At 39.2% G+C, this 21682-nt stretch overlaps 1 protein-coding gene across 1 annotated transcript in view; it reads right to left on the bottom strand.

Annotated features, from left to right (window-relative positions):
- Nucleotides 1-13880, bottom strand: part of FAM199X (family with sequence similarity 199, X-linked) — a 30321-nt gene extending 16441 nt beyond the window's left edge. Inside the window, exons 1-2 of the mRNA XM_025372974.1 lie at nucleotides 13374-13880; nucleotides 3669-3888 (exon numbers count right to left, since the gene is read on the bottom strand). Coding sequence (XP_025228759.1) covers nucleotides 3669-3888; nucleotides 13374-13570 — 417 coding nt within the window. The 5' untranslated portion in view covers nucleotides 13571-13880. The remainder of the gene's footprint in view (nucleotides 1-3668; nucleotides 3889-13373) is intronic.
- Between the last annotated feature and the right edge of the window lie 7802 nt (nucleotides 13881-21682).

Raw genomic sequence — 21682 nt, 5'->3', positions numbered from 1 at the left:
TTCAGCAAAGTTGGCACGATACAAAATCAATATACAAATACCAATTGTATTTCTATATATACACTAGCAATGAACAATCTGAAAATAAAATTAAGAAAACAATGCCATTTATAACAGCATCGAAAAGAATATAATATTTAGGAATTAATTCAACCAAGAGAGTGTAAGACTTAGACATTGAAAACTACAAAACATCATTGAACTAAAGAAGCCCTAAATAAATAAGATATTCCATCCCATATTAATTGGAGTATTCTGAAATATTGTTAAGACGGCAATACTCCCCAAAGCAATCTACAGATTCAATGTGATCTCTATCAAAATTCCAACTACACTTTTTTGAAAAATGGGCAACCTGATCCTAAAACTCATACGGAATTGCAAGGACCCCAAATAGCTCTGTTGCCCAGGCTAGAGTGCAATGGCACAATCTCAGCTCACTGCAACCTCCATCTTCAGGGCTCAAGCGATCCTCCAACCTCAGCCTCCTGAGTAGCTGAGACCACATGTGCACACCACCATGCCTGGCAAATTTTTGCATTTTTTTTTAAAGACACGGGGTTTTGCCATGTTGCCCAGGCTCGTTTTGAACTCCTGGGCTCAAGCTATCTACCTACCTCAGTTTATCAAAGTGCTAGGATTACAGATGTGAGCCTAAACAATCTTTATAATGAACAACAAAGTGGGAGAACACATCTCAATTTCAAAACTTACTGAAAAGCTATAATAACTAAAACAGTGTGGTACTAGCTTAAGGATAGACACATACATCAATGGAATAGAATTCAGAGTCCAAAAATAAACCCACACATCTATGATTAATTCATTTTCAAAAGGGTGCCAAGATGATTCAATGAGGAAAGAATAATTTTTGCAACAAATGGTGCTGGGACAACTGGATACCCCCATACAAAATAAAAAATTTGGGAGCCAGGTGCAATGGTGCATGCCTATAGTCCCAGATACTCAGGAGGATGAGGTGAGAGGATTGCTTGAGCCCAAAAATTCGAGACCAGCATGGACAACATAGTGAGACTCCATTCTTAAAAAAAGAAAGAATGAGCCTGTAATCCCAGCACTTTGGGAGGCCAAGGCAGCGGATCGCCTGAGGTTAGGAGTTCAAGACGAGCCCAGCCAACATGGTGAAACCCTGTCTCTACTAACAATACAAAAATTAGCCAGGCTTGGTGGTGGGCACCTGTAATCACAGCTACTCGGGAGGCTGAGGCAGGAGAATGGCTTGAGCCCAGGAGGCAGAGGGTGCAGTGAGCTGAGATTGCGTCACTGCACTCCAGCCTGGGCAACTGAGCTGAGCAGGACTCTATCTCAAAAAACAAGACACACACACACACACACACAAAAGAAAGAATGAATCTGGACTCCTATCTTACACATCATATACAAAAAATAACTCAAAATGGATCAAGACCTACATGTAAGAACTAAAACTCTAAAAGTCTGGGAAGGAAACAGGTGAAAATCTTTCTTAGATTACACAACGGTTTTTAAAATATGGTATTATAAGTACAGCAAAAAAAAGATAAATTAGACTTCACTAAAATTAAAAACTTTGGTGTCAAAGGACACTATCAAGTGAATAAATACTAACAAGCAAAAAGACAACCCGCAGAATAAAAACATCTTCGCAAATCATATATCTGATAAGGGTCTAATAGCCAGCATATAGAAAGAACTCTTACAATGCAACCATAAAAAGTAAAATAACACAATTTTAAAAGGGGCAAGGTATCTGAATAGATATTTCTCCAAAGAGGACACACAAATGGTCAAAAAGCACATGAAAAGATGCTCAAAACCATAATGAAACACCAATTTATACCCAGTAGGATGGCTATAAACAAAAAGACAAGGCCAAGTGTGGACACGGACGTGGTGAAATGGGAACTTTCATATGTTGCTGGTGGAAAAGTAAAATGGTGTAGTCACTCTGGAAAACATGTTAGCAGTTCCTCAAAAAGTTAAATATCAAGTGATCATATGATCCAGCAATTCCACTCCTAGGGGTATATCCAAGAGAATTAAAAATATAAATCCACATGGAAACTTGTACCTGAATGTCCACAGCAGTATTATTTATAACAGCCAAAAAGTAGAAACAACCCAAAGTTCATCAGCTAATGAATGGATGAACAAAATGTGGTAGTGTACATCTACAAAATGGAGTATTAGTCATGGAAAGGAATGAAGTGCTGTTATATGGTACAACATGGATGAACCTTGAAAACATTATGCCAAATGAAAGATTAGCCAGACACAAAAGGCCACATATGCATCCATTTATATGAAATATCTACAAAAGCAAATCTATAGAGAAATTAGATTAGTAGTCACCAGGTGATAAGGGGGAGGGGAGAATTGGGACTATGTGCTAATGGGTATAAGATTTCTTTTGGGGGTGACAGAAATGCCCTGGAATTACATAGTGGTGATGGCTGCACAACACTGTGAGTATATTAATAACTACTGAACTATACATTTCAAAATGATGAAAATGGTGAATTTCACCTCAAATTTTTAAAAAGTTTAAAAAATTTTTAACCAAAATAATATGAAAAACAAAAACGGAAGGGTTGTGAATTACTTTTTTTCTTAAAAAAAAAAATCTCATCTTTTCAGTGTAGCATCGTTTATAACAACAAAAAACTGAAACAAACTGAAATAGCCATAATTAGGAAATGGATTAAGTAAATTATGATTCAGTTATGGAAAAGAATGAGATGTGTTAGCTGAAAAAAAAGCACAGGGCCGAACAGTGGATGAAGTATAATCCCATGTGTTTTTAACAGTATGCAAACATACTTGAATCTGCATAAGCTCCTAACAGTGGTAACCATAGTAGAGTGGGACTTGGAGATTTTTTAAATTTGGTGCCATTCTGTATTATTTGAAAGCTGTTTGAAATTATAATATTCAATTCCTCTTTTGGAATAAAACTTCAAGTATTCAGATAGCTTTCAAACGTAGCAGGCATTCGAGTTTATCTAGCAAATAAAATCTTTTCTGTAGGCAGGGAAAACATCTTTAAATGTATCGTTTTTACAATCAGAATATGGATGTTGTAATAACACAATCTAAATTTTCTGACAAACTGCACTCATTATAAGGCAGCATTTTCAAACAATTTACCACAAAGCCGTTTTACATGGTATATACGCCACAAGAAAAAAGTGTCAGGCGAAAAACATGTCTACATACAAACAGAATACAAAATGAGAAATTATATATTTCTGATGACAGAACCAAAAATCATGTATTTATGGTAATAACAGTTTATGATATTAGATACATAATGTGACTGATATGTGTCCTATAAGGACACAAAACCTATTTATTATAGGGTAGGAAGCATAAATTTGCTTGGATTCGTGCATAGAAAGGTACTGATGATATATAATAATGGTAATATTACACAAGTATTAAATAACATAAAAATCTACAAAAGGAGATCTATAGCATCTAAAAGGTACATTAGCAAAAATAAAGATATCCCATCAAATTCTTAACTTTAAAACACGTTGTAAGAGAATCTCCAGGACTGGATAAACAGTAGAGAAATTTACTTTGAAGTAGAGATGAAAATATCAAAAGAGAAGTTTATAGTTCTACTTCTATAGTAATGAGGACAAGAAAAGGACAAAAACACTTACCTGCCATTCAAACTCGCTATCTGACCAATCCCAGTAAGTGCTAATAGAAGAAGAGACATCGCTGCAGACACTCCCCTCAGGAAATAAATCAAAAGAAGTGAAGTCCTGATCATCTAACAGGGAATAGCAATCATCTTGATCTCCAACAGACACAGATGAAAACAGCTCCTCACTGCCTTCTGAGCTGGCAACACTTGTTCCACAAGAAGTTAGGTTCCACCTTCAAAAACACAACATAAAAGAAATCACAAGAACTACAGAATCCACACAATGTTAAGATATAATTAACAGGACATATTTATAACATGTATAAGGAATGTGAGGGTTTTTTTTTTTTTTTTGTATTTTTAAAAGAACCCTTACCTTTTAAGGAAATATACTAAAATATTTATGAATGATATATGTCTAGGAATTGCCTCAAAATAAGGCAGGGGTTGGGGAGTGGATAGAGGTACAGATGAAGCATGATGCCATATATGAATAAATGTTGAAGCTGGGTGACAGGAACATGGGGTACATTACACTTTTCTCTCTACTTTTGTAGCTGCCTGAAAATTTTTGTAGTACACTATTTTAAAAGAAAGTAGTATTTAAATTAGGACTAAAGTAAAATCTTCATCCACAAACAAAACATACAGCATAGTGGTTATGAGTAAGCTCTAGAATCAGACAGTTCAAATTCTTGCTCTGTCACTTCCTAGCTAATTGATTTTAAGCAAATAACACTCTCTCCAAGTCTGTGTCCCAATGGAGGTACTGTGATGATCACATGAGAATGAATACAGAGCACTTGCAGCACACATAAAAAGTGCCCAATATATGACAGCTTTTATTATTGTTAAAGGAAGAGTGGGGCCATTGCAGGGCAGAGAAAAGCAAGTGTAACAAACACTTCTTGAACATCTACCTGTGTAGATGCTTGTTGGTGCTTTTCACAATAGCAAAGACTTGGAATCAACCCAAATGTCCATCAGTGACAGACTGGATTAAGAAAATGTGGCACATATACACCATGGAATACTATGCAGCCATAAAAAAGGATGAGTTTGTGTCCTTTGTAGGGACAGGGATGCAGCTGGAAACCATCATTCTTAGCAAACTATCACAAGAACAGAAAACCAAACACCGCATGTTCTCACTCATAGGTGGGAACTGAACAATGAGATCACTTGGACTCAGGAAGGGGAACATCACACACCGGGGCCTATCATGGGGAGGGGGGAGGGGGGAGGGATTGCATTGGCAGTTATACCTGATGTAAATGACGAGTTGATGGGTGCAGCACACCAACATGGCACAAGTATACATATGTAACAAACCTGCACGTTATGCACATGTACCCTACAATTTAAAGTATAATAATAATAAATAAATTTAAAAATAAAAAATTTAAAAAATAAAAAATAAAAAAATAAAAAAGAAGTGTTTGTTATATTTAAGTAACTTTTCCATATTAATGCTGTAGAGGCTCATTGCAAAGATGTTGGAAAGAAAGGAATGAATAATAAAATGATCAATAATTCCATTATCCAGCAGTAACTAATCTATAATATTTTGGTAGTTTATTTTTATGTGCATACATATTTTTTACAGAATCAGCAACCATTCTGTGTATATATATTTTAGTATATTGCTTTTTTCATTTAACATTAATATGCTAAACATTTTCCTACGTATATTACTTAAAAACATTTTAATGCCTATATAATATTCCATTGTATTAAATGTATCATAATTTATTTAACTTTATTCCCCCAATAATAGATACATAAGTTGTTTCTAATTTTTTAATATTAGAAATAATACTGAGATGAGCCTTGTTTATAATTATTTATCAAAATATATTATCTCAGGACACAGCTGCTTGAAAGCTAAGTACTGAGTCAAAGAATATGAACACTTCTAAGGATCAATTTAGTCAACACCTTTCTGAAAGGCTGCATCAATTTATACTCCCCAAGGCAGTATATAAAAGCGCTCATTTCACCACAATCTTAACAGCACTAAAATTGCTAAAATTTTTTTTTACCTATCTTATAGGACAGAAACTTTTTGTTTTTATGAGACAGGGACTCACTTTTGTCATTGAGGCTGGAGTGCAGTGACACAAACACAGCTCACTGCAGCCTCAAACTCCCAGGCTCAAGCGATTCTCCCATCTCAGCCTCCCAAGTAGCTGGGACCACAGGTGCAACACGCCTGTCTAATTTTTGTATTTTTTGTAGAGATGGGGTTTTGCCATGTTGCCCAGGCTTGTCTCAAACTCCTGAGCTCAAGCCATCCGTCCATCCCAGCCTCCCAAAGTGCTGGAATTACAGGCGTGAGCCACTGCACTGGCACAGAAACATTTTTATATCAAGTTTTATTTATTTAATTACTAGCAAGATCAAATTTTTAAATATTTATTAGCTATTCTGCTATGGTGTTTTCCTATGTGTTAATATTTTCATTACTAATTTTGTAAGAGTTATTTATGCATTAAGGATATTAACATTTTGTCTACAGTATTTATTGTAGGGTTTTTGGTTGGATTTTTTTTTTGGTCTTGAAATCTATCAATCTGTTTTCTTTTGTAAATTTCCACTAGTTTTATACTATTAATAAGACAATTTTCATTGCTTTGCCAGTAGCATAGGGAATTAATCCTTAAGATAATGATTTAGTATTTCCAGTACTAACAAGCTCCTGAAGTAACGACTGCCTTATGAAAAGTCTGTTATTTACCTATTATTAGGTCGTGTCTCATCCTTCATTAAATCTACTGTTTCTCAAATTACGCACTTCATTTTTTTAACTTCCTCCATTTTGTATGGCTAATCTTTTAGAAGTTCTTGATTTACATACAAAATTTGGACAATCTGAAAAACTTTATGGTACCTTTTCTTTTGAATTGAAGGTAGAGCATTTTAAAACACTGAAACACACATACACACAAACTATTATAATTCAGTAAATAGAAAATAGATGTCAATAAATTTTTATAGATAGTAAAAAAAATAAAATTCATCTAAGAATCCTAGAATATCTTGTAATATTACTTTCATCACATGCTTGCTAGGTGAACAGTATCCTCATTTTAGAAAAATTTTTAATTAACCAAATTATCCCAGGTCTTGCAATAAAAGTTATGAAGAGGAATCACACCCTGCTTTGAGACCAGTCTGGGTAACAAAGAGAGACACTGTCTCTACAAAAAATTTAAAAATGAGCTGAGCAAGGTGGCACATGTCTGTATTCCCAGCTACTCTCAGGAGGCTGAAGCAGGAGGTTTACCGGAGCCCAGGAGTCTGTGGTTACAGCAAGCTGATCCTGCCACTGTACTCCAATCTGAGCGACAGAGCAAGGCCTTGTCTCAAAACAAAACAAAAATACATTCTGGACACAGTAAGCCCTATCTACATTATGTCCTGAGCAAACTATTTTTCTCTTGTGTCTTCGAATTACATGTGATTTTTTTCCCTTTATTCATTCACTCATTCAACAAACATTTAGTCAGTATCTTCTACGTACCAAATAATATGTTCAGTGCTAGGAAAAACTGTTAGATAATTGTTTTTAATTAGAATTTCTTTTTAGCTTCTAAAAATTCTGTAGAAATGTGTTTCTCTCCATGAGTAATAATGACATTCCTTAAAAAAAAAAAAAAGATGCCATATTTAGTAATCTAACCATTAGATCACTGCCAAAGGAGTCAGGAATTTGCTTCATTTTGTGCTCTTACCTTTGGGCAAAGTCAGTGTGTTTCTCAGTTTTTCAGATTTGTAACCATCACAAGGTTCTGAATGTTCTCAGAAGTCTTTGTCTTTTGTTTTTAATTATCAGTGGCAAGTAAACTGAACTCGTAATTGAACAAACCATTCATAAAATAGAATAATAATATTTTTTACTAGTAAAGATTGTAACATTTTTTATATCCTCTTTTTTTTTTTTTTTTTTTTTTGAGTCAGGGTCTTGCTCTGTCAACCAGGCTGGAGTACAGCGGTGCAATCATGGCTCACTGCTGGCTTGACCTCCTGGGCTTGATTCATCCTCTCACCTCGGCCTTCCCAGCAGCTGGGACTATAGGCACATACCACCACGCCTGGCTAATTTTTGCATTTTTTTTTTTTTTGGTAGAAAAAGGGTTTCATCATGTTGTCCGAGCTGGTTTCAAATGCCTGGGCTCAAGCAATCCTCCCACCTTGGCCTCCCAAAGCGCTGGGATTATAGGTGTGAACCAATGCACCTGGCAAAATTTTTGTATCTTCTAATCTGCAAATTTTTAAGATCATAATTTTAAGGCAATATAGATAAAAACAAAGTAGGAAGTACTTTCATCCATTGCTAGTGACAGTGTAAGTTGACATAATCTTTCTTAAAAGCAATTTGGCAGTACTATGTACATCTAGAGGTTTAAAAAGGTTCATTCATTTGGAATTAGTAATTCCTCTTCTAGGAATTGTGTTCCCTTCCCCAAATAGAAATTTGGAAAAAAGATGTGTATACAAATATGTTCAAACAATACTATTTGTAATAGTCCAAAAGGGAAAACAAATGCCCCTAAAATATAGGGATTAAATGATGTATCTGAATGGTATTTTTATAATCACTAAAAATCATATTTTCAGACTATTCAAAAGGAAAACACCCAACAATGTAAGTGCAAATATGCAGGTCACAAACTGTACATACAGCCTGATCCTGATTTTTAAAAATTATATATGTACATAGAAACATTAAAAGAAACATCATTAAAATGTTGATAGTTGTTACCTTTGGGGAAAAGGATCATGAGTGGTCTACAGTTTTTTATATGCCCTCAGTTTTCTATAATAAGTTTTTAAATAAAAATTTAAGTATGATTCTTTTAGACTGTTCTGTCAGTTTCAAACTTGTAATGAATGTCCATTGTGTGCTCAGCACTAAACTATTCAAATTTACAAGCCCTTACATTTTATTCCACTAAGAGAAAGCTACCTAACACTTCGATTCTAGCTATAACCATAATATTACTCTCAAAGGAGACTTTCTTCAAAATCGTGAAAGATGTTGAAAAGAATTCCAGTGAAACACAGTGTTTAACTCAATAACTAGGCTTGCTGCCCAAATTTTAATTTACAAAAAAATAAAGCCAAGAATATTTCTCTGCAAGGTGTTTCAGCAAGAATATACAGACAGGCCGGGCGCGGTGGCTCAAGCCTGTAATCCCAGCACTTTGGGAGGCCGAGACGGGCGGATCACGAGGTCAGGAGATCGAGACCATCCTGGCTAACACGGTGAAACTCCGTCTCTACTAAAAAATACAAAAAACTAGCCGGGCGAGGTGGCGGGCGCCTGTAGTCCCAGCTACTCTGGAGGCTGAGGCAGGAGAATGGCGTGAACCCGGGAGGCGGAGCTTGCAGTGAGCTGAGATCAGGCCACTGCACTCCAGCCTGGGCAACAGAGCGAGACTCCACCTCAAAAAAAAAAAAAAAAGAATATACAGACTAAGGACTTTCAATAGTATTTTGGTAAATAGCCATTTAAATGTTAAAATTAAGAATTAAAATTAAGAAAAGCATGTGCACCATGTATACATTCCTCTGCAGTCCCCTTTTCTCTCAGGCGGACCTGACTGCCACTTCTGAAGATAAGAATCCAGCCAATGAGCACATAAAGTCCTGTCAAGCTGATGAAGGTCATTTGAAGTCTATGCTATACATTCATTCTTAGGGGACAGTGCCCTATCAGTACTTGTATTCACCACTGACTCTCTGTCAGAATCCCCATATAGCCAACCTGACCTCTGCTGCTATTCTGGAGTCCAACAGACCACCAAGGTTCCAAGTTAGAGAATATACAACCCCTTCTTCTACCCACTTAAGTTCCCTACTTTCCTCCTCGCTATCTCAATCATGTTGGGTTCATTACCCATCTTTCCCACCCTCTTTATTGCCTTGGAAGTAAAAAACACTCTGTGTCATTTCTAAGGCTAATGATCCCATTTGCACTTCTGAGTTCATCATCTCTATCTCTCATCCCATCTTCTTTTATATTTTCAATTTCTCCCTTTCCTGTGGCCTGCTTCTAAGGAGGTAACATCTCTATTCTTGGAAAAGAAAAACTAAACGAGGTTAAAAAAAAAAAAAAGAAAGAAAGAAACCTTTACTTCCCTTTCAAATTCTCACAACATCTCCCCTTCTCCTTTCCTTCCCTGCTAAATTTATTGAAAAGCTTCCACTTTCTCAACCTTTGTAACCTGTAGTTCTACTTCTATCACGTCACGGATTTCTACTGATTACTCCCAAATCTGTATTTCTAGCCTGGATATTTCTCCAAATCCTAACCCCCATTTTCGACTTGTCTCAGCAAGTCCCCAAACCAAATTTCTCCAACATGGTTCTCCCACCTGCAACCCACAGCTCTTCTGCACCTCTAATTCTGTATCTAGATAGGAAAACTATGGGTGTTACCAAAGGCACACAATAGTCTTTAGGTTTTTCTGGTTAATGGTGATTGAAAATGGAGCTCTAAAATCACATAACTGAGTAACTGATTTATGCGACAGTTTGGAAGTGCTAAGAGAAAGCCCCCATTTACATCAGAAAATCACTGCCCCCCAAACGAAAGAAAATGTCTTAAACACTACATATGTTCCACACTGACATTTCACATTTTTAAAAAATTCATTCACTTTTTTGGCTTACTGAAATTTATTCTATTTTCCTAAAATTCTAGACCAATCCATGTAAGTCTTAAGGTATGAATGATTAGGAAACTGGCTGTGTCCACGTAATGTATTTTCTACTGAACCTAGACCAGTGACATACCAACCTACGCCACAAATGACTTTAATCTGAATATTGGGCCGGGCGCGGTGGCTCACACCTGTAATCCCAGCACTTTGGGAGGCCGACGTGGGTGGACCACCTGAGGTCTGGAGTTCAAGATCAGCCTGGCCAACATGGTGAAACCCTGTCCCTACTGAAAATATAAAAATTAGCCAGGCATAGTGGTATGCGCCTACAGTCCCAGCTACTCGGGAGGCTGAGGCAGGAGAATCGCTTGAACCCAAGAGGCAGAGGTTGCCCTAAGCCAAGATTGTGCAACTGCACTCCAGCCTGGGTGACAGAGTGAGACTCTGTCTTAAAAAAAAAAATCTGAATATTGCATCCATTCAACCTCAGTGCTGTGACTGTCTTTGTTAATGAAAATTGCAAATATAGCCCAGAATCCAGTAAATGAGTAGGCACAAACTGTCATAATCATAAAGTCCTTATCAAGGGCATTATTTTTTAAATCTCCACATTTTTCTTATCAGGTATCAAGAAGGAAGCAAAATAAAGGTTAAGTCAAATATCTACCAATTAACAAGCTTCCTACTTCCAATGAAATTTGTTTTACAATGACTAAACCCAAGGCAGAATTTCAGCCTACAACTATTTGAAATCTGATTTTTGGGTTGTTGCCTGAATTGGCAAATGACGTGATGTGAAGGGAAAAAGTGACACATACCACTCCAAAATAAAAGAACTCCCTAAACTTTGCCCAATATATGATTTAGCTGTGTGCTTCTTCCTGAAAAGAAATGGCTGGAAGCCTATGGTCCTCTCAAGCACCATCTTGAGGAGGGGTAAGAAGGCAGAACATTCCAGAAGGATAATAGATTTAAAAGGCAAGGTAGCCTAGGGCAGAAACATCATGTGCTGTGAATATTGCTAATTTTGCTTCCCCTACTCTCTGCTGAAAAGGATACAGAGCATTAGAACCCCTGCCACCATGCCAAGCCTTGTGAAAAGTAGGGTAGGAGAGGGACGTTGAAAAAAAAAAAAAAAAAGAGCAGGCAGTAACTAGGAAAAATGTTTGACTTGGAAAAACTGGGGCTTGCAAAGAACCTCCTTCTCCCCTCCTCACTGCCCCATTGAAAAAAAGTCCTGACCTCACCAAAGTCTTTTAGGGGAAGAAAACACAGGGAAAAAATGGGGAGGAGGAGGAGGAACAGAAAAAGTTGTAAGAAACATATTATTCTCATAACTTCACTCCCCATCACCTCCACCCAGTTTTGGCAGTACTTACCCACAGCCTCTGCCCTCACTCCCTTGCCCTCATCATCCAGCAGGATCATTCTGAAATCATTTAACTTTCCTGGGTATGTGACTTGCTCCAAGGCTGCAAAACTTAAATGCCAAATATGTACAAAGGTATTCTTTTATATTATTTTCCAACATAAATAACCCTAAGCACACCTGATTTCATGAATACGTTACATTCACATTACAGTGACATCAGGGGTTAAATAGGGTTCTGTGAGTTGGTCTAGGAAACCGTAAGTTCTATTTGTAACACGGGATCGATTAGTTCTGTTCCAGGTTTAATCATTGGCTTCAAAGGAATAGTCTTGGATTTGCTTGACTAGGTTTTACGACCTTGAACTCAATCTTTTCTTTCTGGGCCTGTTTCTTCAGTTTTTGCAATGATGATTTAGAGTACTCATAATAAATTTACTGCCACTTCCTTTTGAGATGTGTTATACTGATATTCTGATTATTTAACTATAACACCTTGTTCCCATAGACTATAACTTTCATTTATGTAAGAAACATCTTTTACACATTCCTTGTACCTGGTAGAAGCTCATTCAATCTACAGACTGATTTAAGGGAAGGGAGGGGAGAAATATGCTAAAGACATTAAAATATGAAAGAATTTGATCAAACTCACATCATAAATTTGAATCAGAAGTCAGAACTAAATTTCTTAATTTATCTCCAGTATTTTCCATAGCTGAACCCCTCTCCTAGAGCCTTATCCACACACACACCCAGCCCTTTGTATACATATCTCAAATATCCACCTATATTAAAAGTTGAGGCTATATCTAGGACGTCTTCAAATCCCCCCACCCCCAAGATTTGATCTAACACGTAAATGCTTGCATGAGAGAAGTCTCCAGAACACTACCTTCTACCGAAATCAGTTAGGAGGAGATACACCCTCTGAATAAATTTGTGTAAGTCAGTCCATCCTAAGCCTTACTCTGTCCCTTCAAAGGGGAAGCAAACCAAGGGATATGTCATATGAAGGAATCTTCCAGATTTAAGCTTACCCAGTTTGGCTGAGCCCAAAGCGCTAAGGCAAACAGTTAATAAAGGAGGGGGGAAAAAAAAGAAATAATCGACTAGTTTCCTAGCGCTCAACTAAAAAAAAAAAAAAAATGGGGTAGGGGTGGTGGCGGGGGGGAACAGGACTGTGAGATAGGTTAAAAATAGGGAAAATTAAGCTTCTAGCTTTAAACGTGCCATCTTTCAACGCCACTTTTCAAAAGATCTATGGATTGATCTTGAGTCATCCAAATTCCTCTACAGCGTACCGGAAATGGAAGGGGTTAAACTTTTGCAGATGGATGGAAACAGGGGCGTATCTAAAAATCAAGGGTGGGGGTTTGGGATTCGTAGGGTACAGATGGGGGGAGGGAAGGGAAGCGAGGGAGGAAGAAGGTAGGGAAGGGAGGAGTCGCTATAGCCAGAATATGAATGAGGAAAAGAGAGTAAAACGCCGGTCGAAAGGAAAATCGGAGGGCAGGGGTGAAAATAGGGAGGGGGGGCAGGGAAGGAGCCCGGGAATGAGTGCTGGTCAAAGGCAGGTGGGGGAGGGTGCGACTGGAAGCGCAGCCCGGGACGAAGGACCAGGAGCAAGGGGGCGACCAGAGGTGGAAAATCCACCCCTGCCCTCAGGTGCAGTTCGTACCTGTTGGTGTGGAAGCGGTGGAGCGGGTCGGTGCGATGGCAGGAGGACAGCTGGCAGCCGAAGTCGCTGATGTCCAGGCAGCCCGGCTCCTCGCTGGGGCAGGTGCCCACCCCGCGAGGAGGTCCCAGGAGTGGGAAGGGTTCCTCGGGGGTTAGAAACTTCTCGTAGGAAGTGATGGCCGAGGCCTCGTCGGACATGGTTGGATATTGCCTGGCTCGGGCTCCCTCTCTGGCCCTGGGCTGCTCCCGCGCCCGCCCCTGCCCCCACTCTAACCTGTCCGCAGTCGCCGCCGCTCCGGGGTGTGCCCGCCGCAGCTCACTGGCAGGCTGGGCGTCGCGGCCCGCTGCTACTTGCGGGGTGCGGGGCCGCGCGAAGAGGCTGCTCGAGGCCACAGCAGCCCACCGGCCACCCAGTTAGCGCCTAGGTAGCCTCTGCAGCTGCCGCCGCCGCCCGACTCAGCCCGTCAGCGCAGCGCCGCCGCCCGGCCCGGCCAGGCCCGCCCCGCCCACTGCGCTCAATGCTAGTGACTGCAGCAGTCTGCCCGGCGCCCGCCAGGAGGGGAAGGGCGGCGGGAAGCCACTCCCCGTGCCCCCTGCTGGACCGGAGGAGGAACTGAACCTCCGCCTGCCGCGGCCCCGAGCGGCCCGCCCCGCCCTCTACTCATCAAATCAGGGATTCAGGCCGCTAGAAGGGCTCGGCGCCTCTGGCCAACCTCCTCCTCCGCTTTCTCACTCGCACTTGATTACTAAGCAGGAACCGCAGTCTCAGAAAAGGGACTTGGCCAAGGTCACACTGCGGGTGCGTGAGAAAGCATCCAGATGCCCTGGTTCCCAGCGCACTCGATCACCCTGTCCCAATTCAACAAGTATTTATTGAGCTCCTGCAATGTGTGCCCAGCACCGTGCAATGAGCTGTAGGAGAAATCTTCCAAGCAGGAAAAAATAGTCCCTTCGTCCGTCACCCTTGATCACCTAACTCCAAGAACACTACGCTGCAGCCACTCGCCTACTCAGAGCTGCTGGACACGTTGTACTCTTTTGTGCTTTGCGCCTTTTGCTCGTAGGCACTCTGCTTGGAATGCCCTGCCATTTCTCCCCTGCTAATCCTTCAAACTCCAGCTCAAACGTTATCTCCTCTGTGAAGCCTTCCCTGACTCCCAAAGGAGACCTAGGCACTCCTGCTAATTTGCCCCCTCTCTCCCGTAGAAAATATATTATGGAGCTTAACTTGTTCAACTTGAATCAACTTGTTAGGTGTCATATACTGTACTTTGCTCTTTATCTCATCTCTCTTCTCTGTATTCTGGACAAGTGGTTCCTGTTCTTGGATGCATAAAATTTAAAAAATATATATTCAGAGGAAACTCCAAGATTGCTAATTTACTTTGCCCAAAGAAGACAATCTTTAAAACTACCTAATACTATTTTATAAAAGGAAGCACATTTTCATATAAGCATAATTTTTCAATAAAAGCAATTCTTTGCATTAACTATATTTATGAAAAATCTACACTGATCCTTCAGGAAAGCATAGAACTAAAATAGGTGGAAAGGAGGGGAAAGATGAAAGAAGGCAGGAGGAAGAAGAGAAAGAGGGCAAGAGAAGTGGGGGTTGTCACTAAAACAAGCCCCATTCAGTATTAAACTCTGTGCCTTGCCCTACCAATGCAACTTATAGTGAAAACAGCTCCGCTTTTCCAACGTGCCTTTAAAATGTATACATTATCTTGCTTCAGTTACTTGTTTGACTGTTGAGCATGCCTGCTTTCTTTCATTGAGATTGCAAGAAGGTATGTTGCATTGTGTATGTGGCTTTCAAAATGAATCATTCATTAATATCTAATGAGGCTGACCAATTTAAACTTCTGGAAGTGAGGCTGATGATGGTTTGTTCTATGGTCCCTAATGCACCAATCCCCAGGGGTCTGAGGCCAATGAGGCTGATTGGGCCATGGCTTGGTCCCCACAAACAAGAGACTTGATTAGCCAAATGAAACAAGAGTCAAGTGCTGCATGACAATGTAGGTACTCAGGTTAATAAGTACTGTTAATAAGAGCTGTTAATAAGAAGCTAACGAAATAGTGTAATTTATTTTATTTTATTTTATATATTTTTTGAGACGGAGTCTTGCTCTGTCACTCAGACTGGAGTGCATTGGTGTGATCTTGGCTAACTGCAACCTCCACCTCCCAGGTTCAAGCCATTCTCCTGCCTCAGCCTCCCGAGTAGCTGGGATTATAGGCATGTGCCATGACACCTGGCTAATTTTTGTATTTTTAGTAAAGATGGGGTTTTGCCATGTTTGCCAGCCTGGTCTCAAACTCCTGACCTCAAGTGATCCACCCGCCTCAGCCTCCTAAAGTGCTGGGATTACAGGTGGAGCCACTGCGCCTGGCGGTCTAATTTAAATATATATACCTTTTACACATACTATAAGAGGTGGGTGTTTTTTAAACTGGAGTCTAATGATAGAGTATGTGAGGTTTCTACAAGTATGTGTTTTACTTTTGTGTTTGATTTTAAGCATATTCTGAAATATCTGTATGACCACATAACTAACTGCTGTCACATGATTAGGACATGTATTTGAGTTTATTTTCACAATTAATTAGCATAAGGTAATACTACTTTAATTGTCATGATCTAGTGAGAAGACAAACGAGGTGAACCTCATACTTGGCATCTTCCTATACAAATGAAGGGTTGCAGTAGTCTGAAAAGAAGAAAGTGATGGGAAAGTGGAGTCAACCCCAAGACATACTTACAAGCATTCTGAAGGCCAAGAGCATATGCTTGCCAGTCAGTAGTATGTTCACGTTTCTAGGGCAGTTTTGTTTCATCATATATACCATATTACACTGACTTTGTAAAAAAGTTTGTGCACAATTTGTAAATTTCCTTTGGTGTTACATTTGTACAACAGCTTTATGAACATGCAGTTTATACTTAGTGTTTGCTTACATTTAAGAAATATTATAAAAAGAATTTACAGAAATGTTTGGGTGTGAGATAATTAAAAAAAAAAAAACAAAACAGAGGTCCTAGGCCGGGTATGGTGGCTCATGCCTGTAATCCCAGCACTTTGGGAAGTCGAGGCAGGCAGATTACCTGAGGTCAGGAGTTCGAGACCAGCCTGGCCAACATGGTGTAACCCCATCTTTACTAAAAACACAAAAATTAGCTGGGTGTGGTGGTGCACGCCTGTAGTCCCAGCTACTTTGGAGGCTGAGACAGAAGCGTCGCTTGAACCTGGCAGGTGGAGGTTGCAGTGAGTCTGGGCAACAGAGCGAGACTCCGTCTCAGAAAAAAAAAAAAAAGAAGAGGTCCCTGCATATATTTATCAGTGAGAAATACTGACATAGATATGGATAGCAGTACATAGAGTTTGTGCACTGTATGTATAATGTTTACTTAAATATATGGTAATAATGTATTAATACATCTTAACCAAGTTTGTAATCATTGGAGTTGATGACTGTTGGGCATCCTGCCTTCTTGTCTCACTTCGATTTGATTTGTCCCTTGGGTGTACTTCACCTCAATGGATTTACCCAATTCATCTCTCCCTTCCATTCTCCAACATCCTTCCTAATTTCTGTTTCTCTGAAAATGTGGGTAGGTACAGTAGTTCCTTATTTTCTCTGAAGATCTGAGCCTGAGAGCAAACCCTGGGGTAATCTGCCTTGAAGTCTTCAGATGCATGATTTACCTACCAGAGAGCTGATGGCTGCAGGAGAGACTGAGTGGTATCGAGAATTGTCAACTAACTTTTATCATTTTGTTTACCATTGGATAGAAATACACTGGACTTGACCCTTATCTAACCTTTATAATTAGATAAGGTAATCTAACCCTTATAATTTTTTCATGTGATTGATGAGCTCAAAGTGTGTGTGTGTGTGTGTGTGTGTTTGTGTATTTAGCTGAGTCAAATATCACCAACAAAACCTGCTGATAAAACAAAGCTTGAATTTCTTATGTATTTTGGCAAGGAAAACCTCAGCTTCCACAAACTTTGGCAATGTTTCAGAGGGGAATGTCTGGGCAGAATTTATTAAGAATTGGAAGTTTGATTTAAGGTGGGTATTTCAATGTGGGGTCTTGATTAAGATTGGGTAAGAATCATTTTACAATAATCCAGGATTGGTGGAAGAAGCAAGATGAGGATTTTGAGGTGAGAAATTCAGAGAATTGTAGGGGGCAAACTGTTGATGCTTTCCATTGAAGAGGTGGTAGGTCTTTCAGGAAGTTCTGTAAAGGATGTTAAGAATTAGATCAATTCTTTTTGCACGTGGATGTCCAGAAGCTCCTACATTATTTATTGAAAAGACTATCTTTCCTCCATTGTATTGCCCTTGCTCCTTTGTCAAAGATCTGTGGACATTTAAGGAAAGGATGAGTTTGGCTTGGGAGAAAGAAGATTAGTGAGGGCTTTACAGTGAGTGACATTTGGCCTGGGCTTTTAGAAGAGTAGGCCAGCAAAAGATGGGCAATTTAGACGAAACATTGTAACACTGAAATTGTGGATCGTTTCTGTGGTGAAACTGGTGAATTCTGAAAGATACATGATAGACTTAGAAAACGTTTTTGATAATAAATGGTGTGATATCAATCATATACAATCATAGAAACCCTTGTGAACAAATGTGAACCTGAAAGAACCAATCCTTCAAGATGAATCCCGAAATGCTAATGGCCTAAATTTAAAATAGAGAGCCAAACAGCCATTTGCTGACTAGAGGTCATACACCCACTCTGAGTTCCCAAAAAACCTCCACCTTTTTAACTTTGGGACTTTTAGAACTCAGCTGTATCAACCAATCAGAGTTCAGCCATATCAACCAACTGGGGCTCAGCTGCTTCCACCAATCAGAACTAAGCAAGTTTTATCCTTCATTTGCATAAATGGATGTGATTGGGAACTTGGGTGTGAACTTTTGCAATTAAACCTAAACACTCTTTTTGTTGTCTGGAACACACCTTCATCTCAAACCTGTTTGCAAACTGTTCAGTGAAATAAAGTGTCTTTCCTCCAAATTCTTTTTCAGAGAACTTTTGTTCACACCCTTAAGGGTTGATGGCAAAAAAATTTTTGAGAAATAACAACCAGGGGGATGATTATAACATTTTTACATTTGTCCTCATATAATTTTCTTCTTCTTCTTCTTTTCTTTTCTCTTCTTTGTTTTTTTTTGTTTTTTTTTTGTTGTTTTTTGTTTTTGTTTTTTGAGACAGAGTCATGCTCTGTCTGCTCTGTTGCCCAGGCTGGAGTGCAGTGCCACGATCTTGGCTCACTGCAACCTGCAACCTCCACCTCCTGGGTTCAAGCGACTCTCCTGCCTCAGCCTCCTGAGTAGCTGGGATTACAGGTGTGCACCACCACGCCTGGCTAATTTTTGTATTCTTAGTAGAGATGGGGTTTCACCATGTTGATCAGACTTGTCTCAAACTCCTAACCTCGTGATCTACCCGCCTCAGCCTCCCAAATTGTATAGGGGTGAGCCACTGCGCCCAGCCTCTTTCTTCTTCTTTTTTTTTAAAAAAATATGATATATTGCTCCCCTGTAAAATTCTATCCAGTCTAATTTTAAGTACTTTAAAAATTTTAATGAATGGGGTAATTCACCATTCTTTAATTGCTCTTACCAAACCTTTGTTTAACCACTGTTACAGATAAGTTAGGAAAGTCATATCTCCTCTTTGATGTATATGTGTGTTAAGCAAGTAGCTATGATATTCTTTCCTATGCTTTAATGAAAATCTTGTACACAACTAAAACATTCCATGAGACTTATAAATATTATAATTTATTTGACTAATGTAGAAAGGGCTTTTCAGAAACAACCAACATTTCTCAGATCAGTATGAATTTTTAGTTTAATGATATTTTCTTAGGAAAATGTTTGTTTCAGCTGCCAAAAGTAACCACTGAAAAGACCCTCCATAATCTGATTTTTTGGAGAGGAAGATGATCATATATTTGCTTCCATACAGCAAAAAAGGAATTAAAATAAATTATGATATATAATATATGTAAATAAAAATAATAAAAGGAACCAATTACAAGAGGTCATAGCAAAAGGAATGTATTAAAATATATTCAGAACTAGGTAATCCCAAAGAAAATTATTATCTTGGTTCTTTTATTGTAGCTAGAGGAATGGACTTAGTCAAGTGAGATTAGAATCAGTGACTATACATTATGTACTATGTAAATAATAGGATATATATTTTGGAGGAGATGCTAGATGTTTTGAAATTTTCCTCCTTGCAAATATATATTTTAACAATCTGGTCATTTTCAACCTGAACTTTTTTTTCAATCTGAACATTACTCTTAACCAGTACTTGTACACTTTTACAATATTATGATTGAGGTTTGTAAAGATGATTCAGTATGTCTTCTGAGTCATAGAAGAATTATTAAATTAGGATATGTTTTATTATTTGCAAGCTGGTAATCTGGTCGTTGTTTCTTTTTTTTTTTTTTTTTTAAACACTTCTAGACTAATCGGAGCATCCTTATCAGGTATCTAACCTTGGGCTCATTCTTTGATCATCTCTGATAACACAGAGTTTACACTCAACAGACATATAGCAACCAACAGCTGATAAATTTAAGATTCATGCTATTATAGCAGTATCTATCACAAAATAATTGTGACCTAACTAAAATTTTAACAAATGCCACATAACTATTTTTAATAAAAACATTTTTCCACAATGAAGCACAAACAATCTTCATTTCTAATTTGATAGAATGTAGTCTGCTGGTGTCACCAAGACAGTAGATTTCAGGAATAGGGCAGATCTCATTTTAATCTGAGTTAGGACAGATGTTCAAGTTTGACTTGAGGGGTCTTATCCAGTTACATCTTAACTCACTCCTGACTTCCCCAGAGATGGGTATGATGGCTCTGCCTACAACAGAGGGTCTACAGAGGGACTTCTTTACATGATCCTCTGACAAACATGAGCTGAGCATGAGTATTAGGGTTCCCTAGAAGCAGAGCCAGAGGTGGGGCATGATTCTTGTGCAAGTGATTTAGAGCGAGTGCTCTCAGCAGCAGGGGAGCGAGAGAAGCAGGATATGGCTAAGGGAAAAAACCTAAACTCACTGGAAACGAGCTCTAGCCTAATCCCAGGAGGAGTTCTGGAGTAGGATTTGCACCATAGAATTGGTCAACCTTGAGGCAAGGTACCTTGTACCCTCATCATCAGTCAGTCATTGCTTTTGGCTGCAGGGTTGTGTGTGTAGGGGTTGGGGGTATTAAACAGCAATCTCCCAGGCAATGAACCTCTTCTGCAGAGTGCAGTTCTGCAGAGAAGGAAGCAGCTGTATTTATCAGCTAATACCCACAGCAGCTGGGGGATGGATCTATCTGCCTTGTAAAGGGGGCCTGAACTGGTCACCAGCTGTGTAAAACACTATGACATAGAAACACTGTCATATATATGTTAGGATCCCAGAACAGTTCTTAAGAAACAAATAACTGAAACATACTGAAGAAAGCACTGCAGAACCTGAACACTTAAATTATGTACGTAGAACACTGCTTCTAAAAATATGCTACGAGTACAACTAGGGATGCTAGGAACACATCTCCCTTTCTAACATTGGGTTTACGAACATCCTCTCCCCTCAACTACCCAGTTTGCTTAGCAGTAGCAGCTGGTGGTGAATTCTGCCATTAGGGCAAGATGCCCAGCAAGGAAAGAACTGGGTTGGTTAGGAGAATTTAAGGCAGTGGAAGTCTCTGGAATGGGGATATGGTGTGTAGGGTGAAAGGAGCTGAAAGGGAAAGGTTTCTTTGTGTATGAGACCCACTCACCAATTTCCACCATTTGTTTATTTCTACCGACCCTAGAGACACTCTTGTCAGCTTGTCTTTCCTCTGCCAACACTTTTGCTTTGCATCAGGATTTTTCTCTTTCCTGGCCTCTGGAACTCGACTTCTCACAGCTCTACCCCTTACACTGACATTTTCTAATAGTTTGACAGCTAGAAATAATGGAGAAAATTAAGTAAAAAGTTTTTCCATCCTACCTCTGTTATTTTTGTTTTTAAATTTGGCCAAGTCCAGACATGTGTGCTACTGTTGGGTGTCGGGGGAGAAAATAAAAGACAAGATGATTTGCCTGCAATTCAAACCCAAGAGGGTTTCCTAGGTGTGGAGTGATGGGTTCTGAAATGCCAAATGAGAAATAAGGTCAGGGAGCTACAAAAGAGGTACAGAGGTAGGGACAAAGCAGTGCTTCATTTACCTTCAGCAAACCTGGCGATTTACCTTCTCCTTCAGTCCCTTCAC

Source organism: Theropithecus gelada, chromosome X (assembly GCF_003255815.1).
Source record: "Theropithecus gelada isolate Dixy chromosome X, Tgel_1.0, whole genome shotgun sequence".
Classification (NCBI taxonomy): domain Eukaryota; kingdom Metazoa; phylum Chordata; class Mammalia; order Primates; family Cercopithecidae; genus Theropithecus; species Theropithecus gelada.
Note: the sequence above shows the minus strand (reverse complement) of the source record. Positions and strands in the feature narration are given on the sequence as shown.